This window comes from Trachurus trachurus (genome assembly GCF_905171665.1).
Source record: "Trachurus trachurus genome assembly, chromosome: 22".
Taxonomy (NCBI): Eukaryota; Metazoa; Chordata; class Actinopteri; order Carangiformes; family Carangidae; genus Trachurus; species Trachurus trachurus.
Genome location: NC_139907.1, coordinates 13,786,999 through 13,804,839, shown reverse-complemented (window position 1 = coordinate 13,804,839; position 17,841 = coordinate 13,786,999). Strand labels below are relative to the sequence as shown.

At 43.2% G+C, this 17,841-nt stretch overlaps 1 protein-coding gene across 6 annotated transcripts in view; it reads right to left on the bottom strand.

The window, feature by feature from the left end:
- qkia (QKI, KH domain containing, RNA binding a) overlaps positions 1–17,841 on the bottom strand; it is a 75,978-nt gene that overhangs the window by 21,708 nt on the left and 36,429 nt on the right. For all 6 annotated transcript variants that reach the window (XM_083998394.1, XM_083998395.1, XM_083998397.1 and 3 more), the window contains exons 3-4: positions 15,772–15,888; positions 7,906–8,049 (exon numbers count right to left, since the gene is read on the bottom strand). In XM_083998394.1, coding sequence (XP_083854520.1) covers positions 7,906–8,049; positions 15,772–15,888 — 261 coding nt within the window. The remainder of the gene's footprint in view (positions 1–7,905; positions 8,050–15,771; positions 15,889–17,841) is intronic.

The window sequence follows — 17,841 nt, the reverse complement described above, 5'->3', positions numbered from 1 at the left end:
CATGCAATAGTAATCATTATTGGCATACGTGTCACAAAAGCCACATCTGTTTCCTGTGGTAAAACGGGTTTAAGTGGTCAATTCCAATTACCTACTTATCACCTCCAAATCATTAATCAGAGGCGATTTATACATCACACAGTTTTAGTGTTTGCTCTCCTCTGCTCTCCTGGTTGCAGGGTTTCAATAGGCGTCTGTGAAGTGCCCGTCTCAAATGTATTAGCGGGGTATAAAAGGAGCAAAAGGCTGGATAAATGAGTGCAAAGAGTGTGAGGATGTCAAGATGGATAATGATGAAAGTGGAGGACAAGAGGATTGTTGGAAGTCTAAGGTCACCCTGCCTCCAGGCCAGAACCGGTCTCACCGTCACACTCGCACTCTCCAGGCAAAGCAAGAAAACAGCATAACAGCACCGAAGGAGGAACACAGTGATGCAGTCTTGCCGTCTCAAGTAGAGGTCACCAAGTCAAGGAAGCCAATTAAAAAGATGATTAACATTCATGTGGGAGATGCAGTGTCTACGTGCAGGTGGGACGGGCTCACCATTCTCCCTCACACTCACACTCACACACACACAAATATAATGGGAGCAGTGAACAGTGCAGTCCAGCCTGTTGTAGCTGCGGTGTCCTGGGAGGTGGAGATCAGGAGGTTAATATGATCCAATCCAGCTCCTTCATTAGCCTGATGAAGGTAATAACAGCCAAGAGGGAGAGCCAGGTTGATGTAACACCCCCCATCTACCTACTGCCTACTACCTACAGGCCTCTAAACCTACTTCAGCTGGCAGACACAGTGGGATGATAGCTACTTTTGTCATTCAACACATTTCCGCGCTCACAATCGGACAGGAAATGGGGCAAGAACAGATGATCACCACCTTTACTCAGCAGCTGTAGCGCAGGTCTTGCATGTTTCTTACAGGGCATACACTTTAAAAGTATGAGCTTAAAGGGATAATTCAGCTTTTATGAAGTGGGGTTGTATGAGGTACAAATGGCCATTAGGTATAATATCTGCAGTAGAAAGTTGTCTGCTCTCCCCCACTGAGAAACACTGGAGTCCTGTCTCAAAATAATACACCACTTCAAGAGTACGAACTACGTACTATCTCTTTAATCCAAGATGAACACTCCAACTTGTATCATCACGCCATGTTGCAGTTAAAAAAAACAACAACACAATGGTGGCCATGATATCTTTTGCAGAGTTTTGCCGTCAGAACCACTAAAGCCATGTGGATCCGGTACAGTGATAGGAATGATCACCTGAGTCAACCAGTCAGGCTCACTGAGAGACGTAAGCTTCGATGGATATGCTGGATGTCATGCATGACAGAGGATGTTAGGGAAGGGGTGGGGGGTGAGGAGGGAGTAGATTAAGAATAAATAAAAGGAGAATGGTAGTAATAGGTAGGCCTAACGGAGAATAAACATCATTAATTGGGGAGGCACACATGGATGGATGCAGCCAGATGGTGTTTTGTACTCATTTGTCATACACTGCTGACAGAGAGAGAGCAGAGTGAGAACTAGAGAAACGAAAAGAAAAACAAAAAGGGATGTTTATTGATCGCAAAGTCAGTACACTGCTGCCTCAAACAGACTTCCACTGTTTAAATCTAGCTCTGCTTGTTCTGCATCATCTTCTCTCTGTGCCTTTCCTGTCTGAGTGGCTCCGATGGTGCTGCTATTGTAACACTCTGCAAAGCCGGATGCATACTGGCAAGTACAGACACAACACCCCGCAGATCGCCAAACTTGGCTTCCATTAAGGTCCATCTGTCTGCCTTTTACAAAAACACCATCTACTGTATGTTCTTCCTCAAAGGTGGTCCAAGGCAGAGCGGGAGAAAAAGAGAGATGAGGAGAGACTCGGGCTCAGGGATGCAGGAGACTGGAACAAGAACAGAGCGCTATACAGGTTTCCCAAAAGAGAAACTTAGCCTTGGCCTAGAAGGACTACAATGGACTGGTTGGGCCAGACATGGCAACTAATGGGGAGCTCTCATGTTGCTGGCCAATGCCAAAGCATTTATAAATGAAAAAAGAAAGTGGAGCAATGGAGGCCTCTCTTAATTTCCATAATGTGGACTAGAACTAAGTAAGTGAGAAAATACCAAAAATAGATTTTTTTAAAGGCACAATAGAAATATCGAGGGGAACTGGGGGTGGGGGTGGGGGGTTGGGGCACAAGAGGGAATGGCGATCTGAAGCCAGGAAGCAGGACTGTGTCCCCACTGTGCTGCAAATGGAGAGTTGTGCTCGAGGCCGCTGGTGTGCTCAGGCTGCTAGCATGCTCACTTTGTTCTCGGCAATGACAGTTTCATTCAGGGAGACGTGCACTCGGCTCTCAGGAGCCAAAGTGCCTCAACGCCAACTAGCTCTTTCTTTCTCTGTGTGCTGTTCTCCTTTCTAACCTAACCTTTACAGCTTTTTCTGTGTGTGTGTGTGTTAAGAGAGTAAAGGCTAGCGAGCCTATTCCTCTTAATGTGCTGTAGGTACCTTGCGGCAAGTGAGAGTGCGACCCGTCACTGCACTGAATCAGATGTAGGGCAGTGTGGCTGGCATGGGGGGTTACTGTATCAACCTATCTTACATCCCATACACATCGCCATATGGCTTTAGATTCTAGTTCAATAGGACTATGCCAGCAGCTAGCAGCTAGACCTGCTCACTAAGTTCTTATGAAATAAAAATAATTTGCTTTACGCCATAATCTACCAGATCCTCAGGTCAAATGAATCAACTTGAAAATATTGGAAATGGAAATCACAAAAGACCAGAATTAAGAGACGTGGCACCAGGGTACAAACCCTGTTTGTGACCGACTTATAACAAACAAGGAATAACAATTTGATCGATCAAATGCATGAGGTGCTGTACAGGGAGTTTGTTTCCAGGGTAACGCGTTTACATTAACATTTATCATTTCGGACTTTTACAGTGCACCTTTCAGTGAAGTGGGATATAAATACATATGCTTCTAAATCAGGAACATTTTAACTCAAAAAAGGAAAGGTCAAAGCCACTTTATCCTAACAATTACGTCACACCAGAGTGATTACTGAAAACATAAATGTTAGGGAAAAAAATAGCTTCCTCTATAATCTTCGAGCATGTTCAGCACGTGGATGTGTGTCAGGATTCTGCAGCCCACAAAGTTCACCAAGATAAAAATCTCAAGTCTTTTTTTATTCGTCTAAAAAATTAGATACAGCACCGCCACCTACACAACGGAGATCGAGTGCCGAAAGGCAAAATGTGGACACAAGGACATTTCTAGCACTTTTTTATCTGGTAGGAAAAAGTGGTTTAGGTAAAGGTAGTGAGGGTTATCTCAGGACAAGGGCAGTGTCTGGTCTCAAATGGCCTTGTTCAATTGTCTGCTTGTCTGTCATTCTCCCATAAATCCTTCAAACATGACTGTGACCTGAGAGTACGACTGACAATTACATCCATAACAATGTCCAGTGCATGCACCTGTCAATCAAACACACAAATGTGAACAGACACACAAAAACAGGTCTAAAGCCGAACAGTGTCGAACTGACTCAACCAAAGTGTCACAGATTTTTAATTATGGTGAGTGGGCATGGCACAGTTTAAAAGTTTAGTTTAACAGTGGTTATGTCTGTTAAGCACCACAGGAAGGCAGCATGTCAGGGTTTTATCAGACCTAAATAAAAAATACAGACAAAATCTAAATCATGCCCTACTTTTTCTTTTTCTTGCTTTCCCTGTTCACTTTGCAACACTCAAGAAAAGTACAATTTAAAACAACTTAATATCATTTTAATGTCTATCTCAATTAACATAATAATGACAATTAAACAGTAAATCTACACTAAGTGACTTGGTGCTTCTGTACGACTTGTGGTGAAATATTTAAGACATTTAATTTGTGCTCTTATCTCAACCTCGATGTCACAGAGTGTTTTTTCTCTCAGTTGTCAGAGGGAAAAATATATTTGTGTGATGCAACATGCTTAAGATGAGTTTTTTTGCTCACAATAAAGGTTGAGTTTGCCATCTCTGCCGCTGCTACATTTCATATTAGGCATTTTAAAATGGACTATATAGAAAGTGCACTGAGGCTAAAGGCCGGCTTGATACAAAGTCACATGGATATGTGGCACTTTGTGCATACAGTTGGCAGGCCAAGACTTGTCACACATGGGAATCATTTCTGTTTGTGATCCAAGCTTTGTTTGACATGAGTGCTACAACTCAACCAGAGGACCATTAATAACATATGGACGTAATTCAGAGGGATTTGTTTCTGTTTACAAATGTCAGCTGAGAGTTGATTTTTTATTTGTGAGAGCTACATCATTCTACATAATCATGGATTATATACACGTCAAAGTTCCAGCCTCTTGCACAATTGGCAAGGGTTCGCCGTCAATCACAGGACAATATCTGCTTACAGTTGAGTCATTAGTGCTGTCCAGCACTTCTGGGGACAGAAAGGGGGAATGGAACAGACCAGTCAGGGTTTATGCACAGAGCTCTGCAAGTATCTAAGTGGAGGTTACCTAAAGTGCAGTGGGGCTCTGCTGCCGGCTTCGTTTGAGGGCCTTAACCAAGGACTCGAGGGATAAGTGGAGCATATTACTCGGTATGTGTGTCTGTGTATGTGCATGCATGTGGAGGCATTTTTCTGGGCATGGATATCCATGTGTGTGTGTGTGTGTGTGTGTGTGCTGGTGGGTGTGAGCTAGTCTGTGAATATGTGTGCGTACGAGGGCAGGATCAGTGGAGTAAATCCACACTTGAAAGAGTAGCTCAATCAAGCTCTCCCACCCATCTCTCTCTTTCTCCCTCCCCGTGTCTCTCTCTCATCTCTTCAATGTTCCTCTGCTCCCAGTTCATGGATAGTTGAAAAGTTCACAGGACTCGGGAGCAAAAGAGAGCTACCGAGGGCAAAGAGGAACAAGTGTGAGCCTTCAACACTTCCCATCAGTAGAATCTTTCAACTCTAAGCAGCTGATACCTGAGCGAGTAGTGCGAGATACAAAATAGTCCATATTTGCTTTACTAACGTCAACAACTGAAATGGCAAATAATGAATTTGCACAGCAATTTAAGTAATTTGTAATATGTGCATATAATTCATCTTGATAGTCTGATGTTTCTGAACAAATCTCTGATGTAAAGTTATCAAATAAAAAACATGAATGTTCAACAATGATCTACATACAATACACTCCTCCTATTATATAAATAAACTCTAAAAGCCTCACTATTATGTCACTGCGAGTTCAGCTAAATTGCATAAGAATAGGTTTTTCCGTTCTAGACATCCTGGTTTCTAATCCCAAGTGAGTCAATTATGAGATTATGTCAAAGCGAAACTATCATTATAAAGCCTATAAACAACCTTCAGGTTATCCCCACTCTTTGTTTCACTTCTGGAGCTGGGTCCTCCTCAATGACAACTAAAGCCTGTTCCTTGAAAGGGAATAAAAAAGCATGACCTCATTTTGTTTCCTGTGCGATTTAATAAAGGCGATTTTATGCTGCCAAATGTGGAGAAGATGCCCTTCATTAGAACAGTGCGTACCCACTGCGTCCATACTTTAATCCAATTTAGTTTAGCATGATAAAGGGCATTACTGCCAGCCAGGCCCACTGCCCACCCACTCATGACGTCTGTATGCACATGCGCGTAATGACATGAAAAAATATATAGCCCCCTGGGGAGGTTCACGGGGTAGATAATGCACCAACCAAACATTCATGGACAGGGCAACTGGGCGATTACTCCGCCACACTGAAACTACGTCACTACTATTGACATTCCCATTTGTCATACCCTTGGCAAGTGACAGGCCACTGTAGCAATGTGCTTTAAGATCTGGATTTAAGCTGAATGGAAAGCCCAGGTTCCCAATTTGGCTTACTTAAGTGAACAAAATGAAATGTGCTGCATATTGTGTTAAAAAATATGCTTTTATAACGAGACAAATGCACTGTGTATTTTATTGTAATACAGAATAAGGGAGACACATTTTGTCCCTCAAGGATCAAAGAATTTACGGGTTCATTTGATAGACCCGGGAAAACACACAACACATAATGTGTGTCTAATGGAAGGATCTTTTCATTACATTTAATTGAGCAAAGATGCCTTGCTTGAAGGAAAAATGGCCTCTGGTGGACTGCAATGGGTCATTAATTAGTTCTATAAAACTCTTATTTGAATTAAGGGTAGAGTGAAACTTTTTTATGAGCAAGATTTCATTAGTGTCCGTAAAGAGCTGGAAGCTGCTTCCTTGTGTTTGAGAAATAAAAGAGGAGAGCTTCTTCTTAACCCACTAAATGGTTCTGGGCCTGAATCACCAGACCATCTTTAATGTACTTGTTAGGCTGTGAAATGCACAGAGATTTCTAGAATAGTTGGGAGGCTATTTTTGTGGCACTCCTTTCAGATGAGTGTTAGCTGCTGAGAGCCGTCATTGACTTAAATGGACGCCAAGAGGGGTTTTGTTGTGTATGTGTCTACACGTGTGTGTTAACAGTGACTCATTCTGCATCACTCTTTAGAACATTGTCGCTTCCAGAAACAACTTCATCATCAAGTTTGTGTGAGCGCGCGCAAATTTTGTGTGCATGTGTCAACATCCTCTGTGTACATGCAGGCTGTGGAGATCTGAAACACTCGTGCACTCAGAAACAAAACAAGTGCCCAAAGGAAGTGACAGACGGGCTGAATAGAGACAAGTAATCCTTAAACAAGAGGACATGAATTGAAGTGCTTTCCACATTGTCAGGCTGGGCTAAGGCCTCGTTCAGACAGATGGGGAGGCACTAGAGGGAAGGCGGCTCCTCTACATGATGGCCCCTCTTGTCAGATCTTAACATGTGCAGCTCAGGTGAACAAAAAGTTAAAGCTCACACGGATGTAAACATGGCAATAATAAAGTTATCCCACATTTCCACCTGGACATGTGGTACGATTATTATAGGTGCCTTCTGACAGATTTAGACTGAACTCTTACAGCGTCACAAACATGTGCAAATCATTCCACAATTTCACAGCTCAGACTTCCTGGTTTCTCCTAATCACTGTGTATCTGGTTATAATTAAAAGGGGTGTCTTTTTTTTGGAGGGGAGGGGTGTTCGCTAGCCCAGTGAGCATCGTAATTCTGCTACTGCAAAAAAAATTTAAGGCTGATGAATTGTACTGTGATGCAGCAATATCTAGGGCAAACAACCTCCTTGCTGCATATTTTTCTCCCAAAGTGAAAGAATGTAAATGCAAAGCATACATGTAGGCATAATTCTGCGTTTACAGGATAAAGTGCATGAAGGAAAGCAGCTTAACGACATTACCATTCAAATGACACCGCATCCCTTGTTTAACCTTGCGTGCCTGGCATCGGCTGGTCTCATTTCCGCAGACCACCAAGCCCTGCGCGTTGCCACCTGATGGCAAATCTGGGCCTTCAGCTGCCCTGCCCACCTGGTCTCCACAGTTAACAGGGAAAACACACAGCGCTTGCCAAAAAGCTACCGGCAGATATCACCAGTGGCAGCGTATGAGGAAGTTGGGGCAGAGGGGATGCGGAGATGAAATGTGGCAGTCACAGGAGGTGTGTGCAGCTAGCTATGTTTTTCCACTCTGCTGGTGGTACAGCCAACCTGTTCCCCTGCTCTATATATGGAAGTAAACAGGATGCTAACAGTGGGATAGAGGTGCTGTGCCATATGTAGCCTCATTATCCTGTTGTTCGGACTAAGGTAGTTGAGATGTTTCTCAGCATTACTGCTCTTAAATCAGAGTTAAACCATGTCCTTTATATCAACTCCCCGGTGAACTCAAATAACTGTACTTACGGTGAACATTAAACACTGCATGTGTGACGTGTGTACATGATTGCATGGGGGGTAAAGACTCACAGCAGGTACGAGGAGCTTCTTGACCTCCTCCACTGCTCTCCTCATCTTGATTTCGGCTCTGGCCTGTGTGTCTTCCACTGTGATCAGGACATGAAGGTCTTCATTTAGGTGTTCCCAGTTTGGCTTCCCTCTGTTCTGCTCCTCCTGGAAAGAGAAAGAGACAAGACCGTGAGTGAATGTAACAGTGTGGGTGTGCTGGAGCTCCAGTGCAGTAACATAACACAGCGTATCAGAGGAAGCGCAGGCGAGAGCAAGGCGTACACAGAGGACGACAGGGCCCTGTGAAGAGAAGCCGGATGACAGGAGTGGCCCTTTAGTCAGCTATTTAGCTTTAACTTTGAAAGGACACCTTTCTTTAATAGATCTCTCGCTTCACAAAGGCAAAGACGACAGCTAGCCCTGCAGCAATTAATATCAGCGAAAGATGGATGGATGGAGAGATCAGAGAGAGCGAGAGATGGATGGGGATTTTTAAACCACACCAATTTAACTAGGAGGAATGGATACGGTTCAAAGTGCCACAGGGTTGTGCGTAGAGGTACGCAAGTGTGTACCTCTGTCTGACTTGTATTTGTGTGGACAATACTGTCTAAGTAACAATAGCTCTCTGAGGGACTTGTTTTTTTTTCCTGCTGAAAAAGGCACCACCAAAGTGCTCAGAGTGCAAAATTGTAGCACTAGCTCTACATCAAAGGCAAAATAGGCTGTATTGAAAACCAACTGTCACTGCTCAATAGCCTTTCAACACAGTTGCATGTGAAGCCGTTTCAAGATTTGAACTGGGGAGGCTGAGTTTGGGAAAGGGTGCACAGTGCTACCGTTTTTCATGTGCTTTCAAGAGAAGCCCAGTTACCCGTCATTCTTGTTAAAAAGGTAAATTGGGATATGTGACGGCAAATATGGAGTAGCTTCACATTTGTATCTTTCTAAAAAAAAATTATATATTTTTTCTCCATTTCGCATAACTGCTTTCCTACCACTGCCGGTTGCCCCGCTGACAGTAAATGCAGCAAAGACACACTGAGAACACTCTAAAAAGCTTTTGAGGTTGTATCGCATGTCACTGTACAACCATGACAGCCAGCGGTTTTAAAGCCGACTACTTCCCCCTGAGGTGAGGAGTTGAGGTCTAGGTTGTCTGAACAGACACAACCTCAGATTCTGTGATGTGTGACGCCACATTAAAAACATCAAAACAGGATTATAGTGTAACAATGTTAGCGTATGACAGAATTCATGAAAACAAAACGGAAACGTCAAAACGGATCAAACTCTAAAAATGTTGTCTGATTTCTTTTTCTAAAAAAAAAACGAGGTCAGAGTTACAGGAAGTCGACTGCGTCCCCGGTTTCTCACCTCCTGCTGTTGGTGCAGGTTTGTGCAGACTGTTGACGAACACCGAGTCGTTTACCCCCACCTATATACAAACCACCTCAACTTCACATCACTGCTCATTTTTTTGAGAAGCGTGCTGCTGTGAGGGTGTCTAATTACAAACAATGCATTGCAGCGCTCTATGGGGGGTCCACCTGACATGATTTCAGTGCACTCAACCCGCACCACAAACTGAGAGGGAGCGCGCACACACACACACACGCACGCGCACACACACACACAGAGCCTGATCCGAGTGCCACCCACCTGCTTTCTACTCCACAGAGAGCTGTTGCCATGGCACTGCTCTTTTACAACACACACATACACACACAGAGACACACACAGTGACACACACACAGAAGAAAGTTCAATATTCCACTCTCGTTTTCCCCTTTTCCACACAGGGGGAGGGCCTAGTTTCAGCTGTCAGGCCATTATTTCACCATGGCTGTTTGCTTATGGCCTATTAGGGGACATGGGGATTGGAGGGTGACTCAGCATTTTCTAGAGGGGACACAGAAAGACAGGGCAAGAGGGCTGCCTCTGCACGCAGGCCACTGTATTATAATAATAATAATAATAACAACATGGTAGATACAGTATATACCGATTATGCTGTTGCTGAAGTTGAACCCAACAAGATTAGTCGATCACATGTCTGCGTTCACTCGAGCAGATTTCTGATTTGGTTAGATTGTCGTCAAAGAGATCCGGGAAAAGAAGAATAACACACACACACACACACACACACACACACACACACACTCACGGCTATGCGCATGCATGCACTGACTCGCGTCCACGCATGCACACCCACACGCCTCTCACCAGCATGACTGCCTGTGAACAAGGTCAGTGTGTGCCCTCTGAGGGAAAGTGACAGCATGACGAACGGGGGTGGGGGCTGGCGGTTGGCGGTGGGGGGGGCGCAGTGGGGAGAGGGTGACAAAAGCGACAGGAGGTGAGGCAAGTGCTAAAGGGAATACTGGGAAAGCCTTTGAAGAGAACGTCCACGCTGGCCAGCATCAAATGCCATGGCAATAACCACATACCGGGGTAATCGGTTTTGGCAAAAATATGTAGCATGAATAAATAGCACGGACACTGCATCTAGAGACGGCATCTAAGAATAGGATCAGAGGGATAAGACTCCATGTTGTTTATGTTGCCTGACTCCCATCATCAGCCTGTACAACACCTGTTTGCCCGCCGGCTTTCACACCCCTTCGAATTGAGCCCAGTAAACTCTCAGGCCTCCGTTCTCGGCGTGGATGACACCACATACAGAAAGGTTACAAAAATAGACGGGGGTCTCTTTCCTCCTGTTTTTAAGAAGCAATACTTGGGAAAAAAACGCTGTTTACACGTTGACGTTCCTTTACGTTATTGATTCTGTCGGTACCATTGTTTTGCCTGAGGGAAGCCGCACCACAGGGTCAGCTATACGCCTGAAGCTGAAAGGGATTTATTGCAAGGACACATAACAGGCTGCACATTTTCAGACACAGAGCTTTCAATCATTGGCGTTGAGGCTGAAGGTCAGTCCTGCTTAATATACCACACTGCTGCTTCAATAGGATTTTAGATTATGTGGTGCCACAGTTCTGTCCTGGCTATGTTGCACTTTAACACTCATAAATTAAACTATTTGCACTGTTTCAACTCTCCTGCTCTGAGCTGCCCCTTCTCCTTTGATCAGACGTTTTCCAAGCGGGGTCAATGCAACCGAGGGTAAATGCCAGCAGACAAAACAGGTGCAGTAGGGAGCTACAGGGGCTCTAAAGGACAAGATAGGACAAGCGCAACTGTAGAGGAACAAGGATCAGCGCATGTAGAGAAATATGGAATAAAATATTTACCGTGAACCAAAACAAATCAAAGCTGAACTCAGAGAAATGAACACATTCACTGGGAGCTGTTGGGAACTGAAATAAAGCGCAACTTAATAAAGCTTGATGATTTTAGTGAACTCTGATCATTGCATTGGGTTAGATAATTTTTTACGACAGTGTGCCATCCTGTACAGGTCACCTAAATGTCAGGGATTTCAGCTCTGTGTAGAAAAAGGAACCACATAGCAGTATATCTCAAAAGAAGTTATTAAATTAATAACACCACCAATAAACCTTACTGCAGTGGTTGCTACACTTCCTGCCATTTGCCGTCCTGAATGTCCAGTGCATTGCATAGGCACCAAAAGCACAATGTTTGTTTCATCAACATAATCGTACCCTCTAAATTCTTAATAAACAAGAAACAGCTTTCAGTTGTGCTGTGTCAAGTAATTTGTCACAAAGAGATGAAAAAAAAAGCTTAAACTTTAAACAAAACTAGCCGGCTGCACTGCCAACAGGCCAATCAAGTTCAACATATTGACTGCCAATGTCACATATTAGTTCTTAAGCAATGAGACGTGGGAGACGTGCTGTGGCACTGTGTATTGGCTGGCAGAAGTTAAACGTAGCCGCCGGTGTGGGCCTTCACCGTTCTGCCAGTCACTGTGCTGATACCACAGTTTCAGCTATTATGTGTCGAGGCAATCAGCAAAAAAACAAATCAAAGCAAATTTATTTGATATAGAGCATTTCTCAAGGTGCAAGTCTGAAAGTACATTTAGTGTGGCTCAAACTAAAACAGCTGTCTACAGTGGCATCTGTAATCTCTCACACTGCGTGGTAGCCAAAATAGAATTAGGGAATTGTTTTTTTGCAAAAGCGAGGGGAAATCCCTGCTCTGTCTATGCAGTGGTCGATATAATGTGTCTGTAATTTAATTGCCGTTGTTCCTGCTGTTGTTTTGCATTAAGCATGACTGTAAAAGTGAAACCTGGGAGAGTCAAGCTGCCACATTAGATGAAAGTTTAAGTGGAATAAGGCTCCAGAAGGAGTTCCCTCTTCCTTCCAACTGTTTAGACAATAATCATCAAAAAGGACATTATTCACAAGCTTCATCCCTTTAGGCAGCGTCTGGAAACTGCACAGGATTTAACAACAAAATAAGAATAACAAAAAAACTCAAGCACAAGAAACTGGGAGAGGGTTTATTTTAGTGGTGTTGTTGTTGAACACCTTAACGAGGAATGTCCTCTATGGAATTAGGGTGTGATCCATCCTGTCTCCACTAATGTGTCAAAAAAAACAGGATGTCCAAAAGTCTCCATCAGAGAAGTCACAGCAATGTTACTTGTACTTCCTCAGTCACTCTCACAGACACCTTACACTCAGTCTTGTTTGATCAGAGTGTGACGTGCAGTCTGGGGACAGGTTATTATCCTGTGTTAGTCTCTCCTGTCTCCTTTCATTTGAGTCGAACATCAAGTCCCGCCCACACATACACACACGTGGGTTTTGTGATTTTTCATTTTCATGCTCATGAGTCCAACTGTCAGATTAATAAAAAAAAACACATACATTTCACCAGATTCTCTCCATAGATCATCTCTATATTCTATGATAAATTGTTCAATCTACTTTGGGGAAGAAACAAAAAAAAATCATAGCTCTTAAATTCATAAAACTACTAAATTGAGCACAGAATAACGACTTTAATGTGTTTGCCTTTAACAAATACAGCTCTGGTGACAGCACTACAGTCGCCAATGACTCATGTGATAATAATGACGACTAATTACTGTTGTTTTATCTTTGTTAAAATTGACAATGTGTTCAAATTTTACAAGCAGCAGAAGCAGCCGTGGTAAATACTAATTCAAGTTTTAATATCAACAGTAAATCTTGAATAAGAGAAACCGTCTGTGGAGAAAATAATTTGTTTGACCGAGGTTAACAAAGCAAAGACTTGTTTAAACAGGATCAGTGGCAGCAGGCCTGAACAGCACTTCCAGACAGAATTAAATGACAACAGCCAAAGTGATTTGCACACAAAATTATATGGGATACAATCAAAGAAAATGGGTAGAGCAGGGGGTGTGTGGGGTGGGCGTGCAACACAAGTTGTTGTGTATAGTGGAAGTAAAAAATGACAAAAATAATTAAAATCTGAGACATGAGATACTCAGTAATAAGATAATTTGCAAGCGACCGGGAGTGAGAAAGACTGATTAGGATGTCCTTAATAGCAAACGTTATACTTTGTCACTTTGTTTTATATAATCAAAGTGTGAGATGCCACATTTTTCTTTTCACCTGCTTCTTTACTCCTTATTTTCTACTTGATCTGCTTTTCTTCCCCTGCCATTGTTCTTTATATTACTCTGTTTCTCTCTCTCCCTCTCTCCCACTGTGTAGCTCCAGTGAGCCGACTCCCCGTCAGGCAGTGCGGCCCAGGAGGGAGCAACCAGCTGAATTATTGAGAGCATAAAAACGCTGCCGCTAATGGATCCTGAATAAACACACTGGCTAAGCTGCTGCCGTGGCTTCCTCTGCTGCCACAGGGCATCAAGCTGAAAATACTGAGGTTGAGGATGCAGTGACTGGAGGCTACGGCTGTGGCTTTGTCTGCCACTGAGCCACAGTTATGACACACCAGGGCCATCCAAAAATGTTTTGGGGTACAGCGAGCAAACCCGATAGTGATTTTTGTGAGACATTAACAATGGGAACAGCAAAGGGAGACCATTATGTTCTTTTCCCCGCTTACTCTTTTACCAAAATTTAACCAAATGTTACTCTAAATATCTAAAGCAGACAATAAGGTTAGGGCTATAAGGTAAGGGACATGGTGAGGACCGGAAAACATCATCTTAATGAATTAAATTATATGGATGTGTGCAGGAAATGTTCCCATTAACTTGCTACCATCTACAAAGCGCTCATCTGTATTTTTGTATAAATGTTTAACTGTATTGGGCCTTTGTTGGTGTACTAATTGTGCAGAGCCTTTCACAGGTCCCGTCACAGCGCCCCACAGCATAACAAACTGGCACATGTCATTAAGTTTTAAGATAGTAAGAGATTATGAAGGTAATCATAGATTCATGTAATGAGCTAAGCAGAACTTCTTAAGGATGTGTGCGCGCGTGCATGCGGGCGTGAGTCTGTACATGCTTGAGCGTGTTCACTGCCATTTAACTACTTCTGTGTCTAATTCCAAAGAAAGAACCATAGCAGAATGTCTTCATCTTGTTCTGTGATAATGAACACACTCCAAGGGAAATGAGAAGAGATAGAAATTAAAATACGAATGGAGGAGCCATAAAAAAAGAAAGAGGGAAGAAAATGTTAGCCCTGCAGCAAACTGGAGCTTCTAAGATTATGACTCAGCTGAAAATCTCTGTGTATTTGTGTGTATGAACCCTGTTTCTCTTACGATGCACTGTGGACTCTGTGTGTGTGTGAGAGTATGAGTGTAAGTGAAAGAGAGAAAGGGAGAAATAGAGAGAGAGAGATGGGTGTGTGTATGTGTGTATGTGTGTAGGGAAGGTGATTCCCATACCAAAAGGGATGAAATACACTCAACCTTCTGACTTGTAATATAATGCATTGTAATATAGCACCACTGCCTGGCAAATCTGGGCAACTGGGGTGCGCAGACAAAAGGGAAAAAATAGGATAGCATATAAAGAAATTCAACTCCAAAAAGGTGTCACTCAATGAAGAAAAAATAAACAGAAAAACAGCCAAAGGCAGCTGTAATGGCTCGGCTAAAGCTCATGGGCACGGCACGCACATATGCTTGAAATAAAAACTGTCAATTTGTCCTCACAGAAACTTCAAAGGACATCAACAAATCTGATCTGACACACTTGGGAACGCCTTGGGAAAGCATGCGAGTTGCTTGCATTCAAAGTTCATGTTTTCATCATTCAATTATCTTTAATCTGCTTTAATCATAATCATATTGTGCATCAAAACTGAGTATGTATGCTGAAATAAATGTGCCATGAGTCCACTCTGGAGTGAGGCTGACCTGACAGAAGGTGTGACACACGACTACCAAACATGGTCTGGCAGACTCTCATCAACATTACTGTGCAACAGTCAGTCACATTGGATAATGCACGCTGCGGGTTTAGGCTAAAACATTGTGCAAATATCCATTTTTCAGGAAAATGATGTAAACTTTTTTTTTTTTTGGTCCAAGTTCACCCCTTGGGTCATGGGATATGTTGACACACAACATTAGCCTTTTATGTCTCCAACCTCGGCTCAGCAGCTCCAGAAATAGAGGCAGCTCCCTGGCCTTGGCCGTGTGCTTACTACTGCCTTCTGTACTTTCCACTGCACAGCTTTGTGCAAACAGCCCTATCAAGTGTCAGAAAGCAGCCACAGGGCATCAACTCGACGTGTGTCCGCCTCATGTTCCTACAGGGGCTGGTGGGATGTTATTGCATGACAGCAGTCAAACCAGGTTTCATATTATTTTGTAATACTTCAAGACAGATCCTTGCAGAGAGAGAAAGAGGTGAGCGCCGGGTTGGCTGAAAGAATGTAGGTCTTTTTATTTGTGAGTGAAATCAACTCAGTTACATTGTTATCAAGAGATAAAAACACATTAACACTGGGCACACTGCCACACCGATGAACCTACCTTCTTCTTGTCTCTCATGGAGCTCTTGCCTCGCACCATGATTTTGCATCCCGTCTCTGCTTCCAACTGTTTGGCTGTGAGTCCCCGAGGGCCAAGGATTCTCCCCACAAAGTTATACTGCAGACACAGAGAGAGAAATAAACTGGTGAGTCAATGGATGAAAGAAGAGCAAGACCATAGTGGAGAGTGGTTTAATAAGCAATTAAAATCTCCCATCGATAACAAAGGCGGAATATAAAAGCTCTAAGTTTCATGTTGAACTGGATCATAGACAGCATTCTGCACACACGCACGAACGAACACACACACACGCACGCACACTCCACTTTCAGTGAACTTCTAAACAGCATGACATCAGCTTTGCTGGTTATCGCACCTCCGCTGCCACAACTATACACATCATGCCAAATCTATTACATCAGCACATGTCACTGTGTGTTTCTAGGACAGAGAGACGACGGCTGGCCCCCACTAGGGCCGGATAAAAATATAATAAGAACGATAAAAATAGATTTTTTGGATTAATCACTATTTTTATTTGGGCACATTTGTACCCTTTCTGAATGAACATCTGTGCTTAATTGTATGCGTGTGCTGTTGTTCCTTGAGGCTAATGGTTCATTTGGGGCTGCATAATGTGTACAGTGCCTGCCCTGTGGAGTTGACAATGTCCACAAAAGGACTGTTGCAGGTTTAAAAGCAACACAGATGATAGCTGGCTGTGAGAGCAGCTATGAGTTCCTGTGGTCTTGTAAATTATGACATGAATAATCACACTCCATCTATGCTGCTCTATTGTGCTTTATAAGACTGTCGTAGCATGGGACGGTAAGTTGACTGTGGCTATCTCGGAGCAAACCTAGAGATTGCATCTATGAGAAGGACAAACTGGAAAAAAAAGAGTGATGTGATCTGTGCCGTGTTTGCTGAAGAGATATCATCTCTGGATGTGAAATGTGAAGTGTATGGATTCTGTTTTGTTCAGTCTGTCCCTGCCGAGTAGCTGAAGCTAGCTAGCAGCCGTCTGCAGATATCCGGCCGGTGCCTTATCAACACAAACAGTACAGATGAATTAGTGAGCAGACTTTGAGTTTGTGCCCTCTCTATGTTCTTTACACAGTAAATGTACCACACTCTGTGAAAGCACCTGCTGCAGCCCAAGCATAGCTGTATGGGATTGTATTTATCATTTAAAATATTCATAACGGTGGTGGTGCAGGTTTACATGCACACGTGGAGCGAAGAAATATTGAGCCATGTGTCATGTTTTAGTCATTTTGCGTTAGCTAAGGAAAACAACTTCTTGGGCCAAAGTTTTATAAATGGCAAATGCGTTTAAAATTCAGCCTATAATGTGCAATTTGATATTCGAGGAAACAACAGTGTTGCTCACTTGTTGAAGGTAGAAGCGTGTTTACAGGAAACTCTAAGAAGAAATACTATATACACTGACTGTGCTGATATTGACTTGAGGAAACTGTAGGGTCGAGAATCCAATCAAATACAGGGAATTTCAGAAGTCACATGCAATATTGCTAAATCGGCCTAGAACTAGAGCTTATAAAATATGTCAAGGAAGATACAAATGATACACAGGCTTATGTTTTTTCCTGCCTGACACAATATAAGTATATAAGGACAGGCCACACTAAAGTCAGCTCGCTCCTACTTTTACTTATCATCTACACTTGATGTCAAAATAGTCCTGGGCAGAAAATAGAAAACTACCTGAAATTAGTCTGGGTGGGAATGGTGGCGAGGAAACAAGGAGAGAATGGAGTGGAGAGCTTTGAGTGGGAGGTGAGTGGTGACGTGAGGTAGTTTTTGCTTGACACAATTTTCTTATCACGACCCCCCCTTTTCAGTGGTGAGTGGCTTGGGAGCTTTGTACCAAAAGGAAACGTATTTACCAACGTAATCCTCTCCACTTGAAACTGGCTTCCAACGGGATAAAGGGAAAATGTGTTGAAATAATCCAACACAATTTTCAGCTAAAATAAAAAACAGAAGGAAAGCAGGGGAGCTCGGGAGCACGGCGATGCATCGAGAGGTAAACAAACCACCCATACT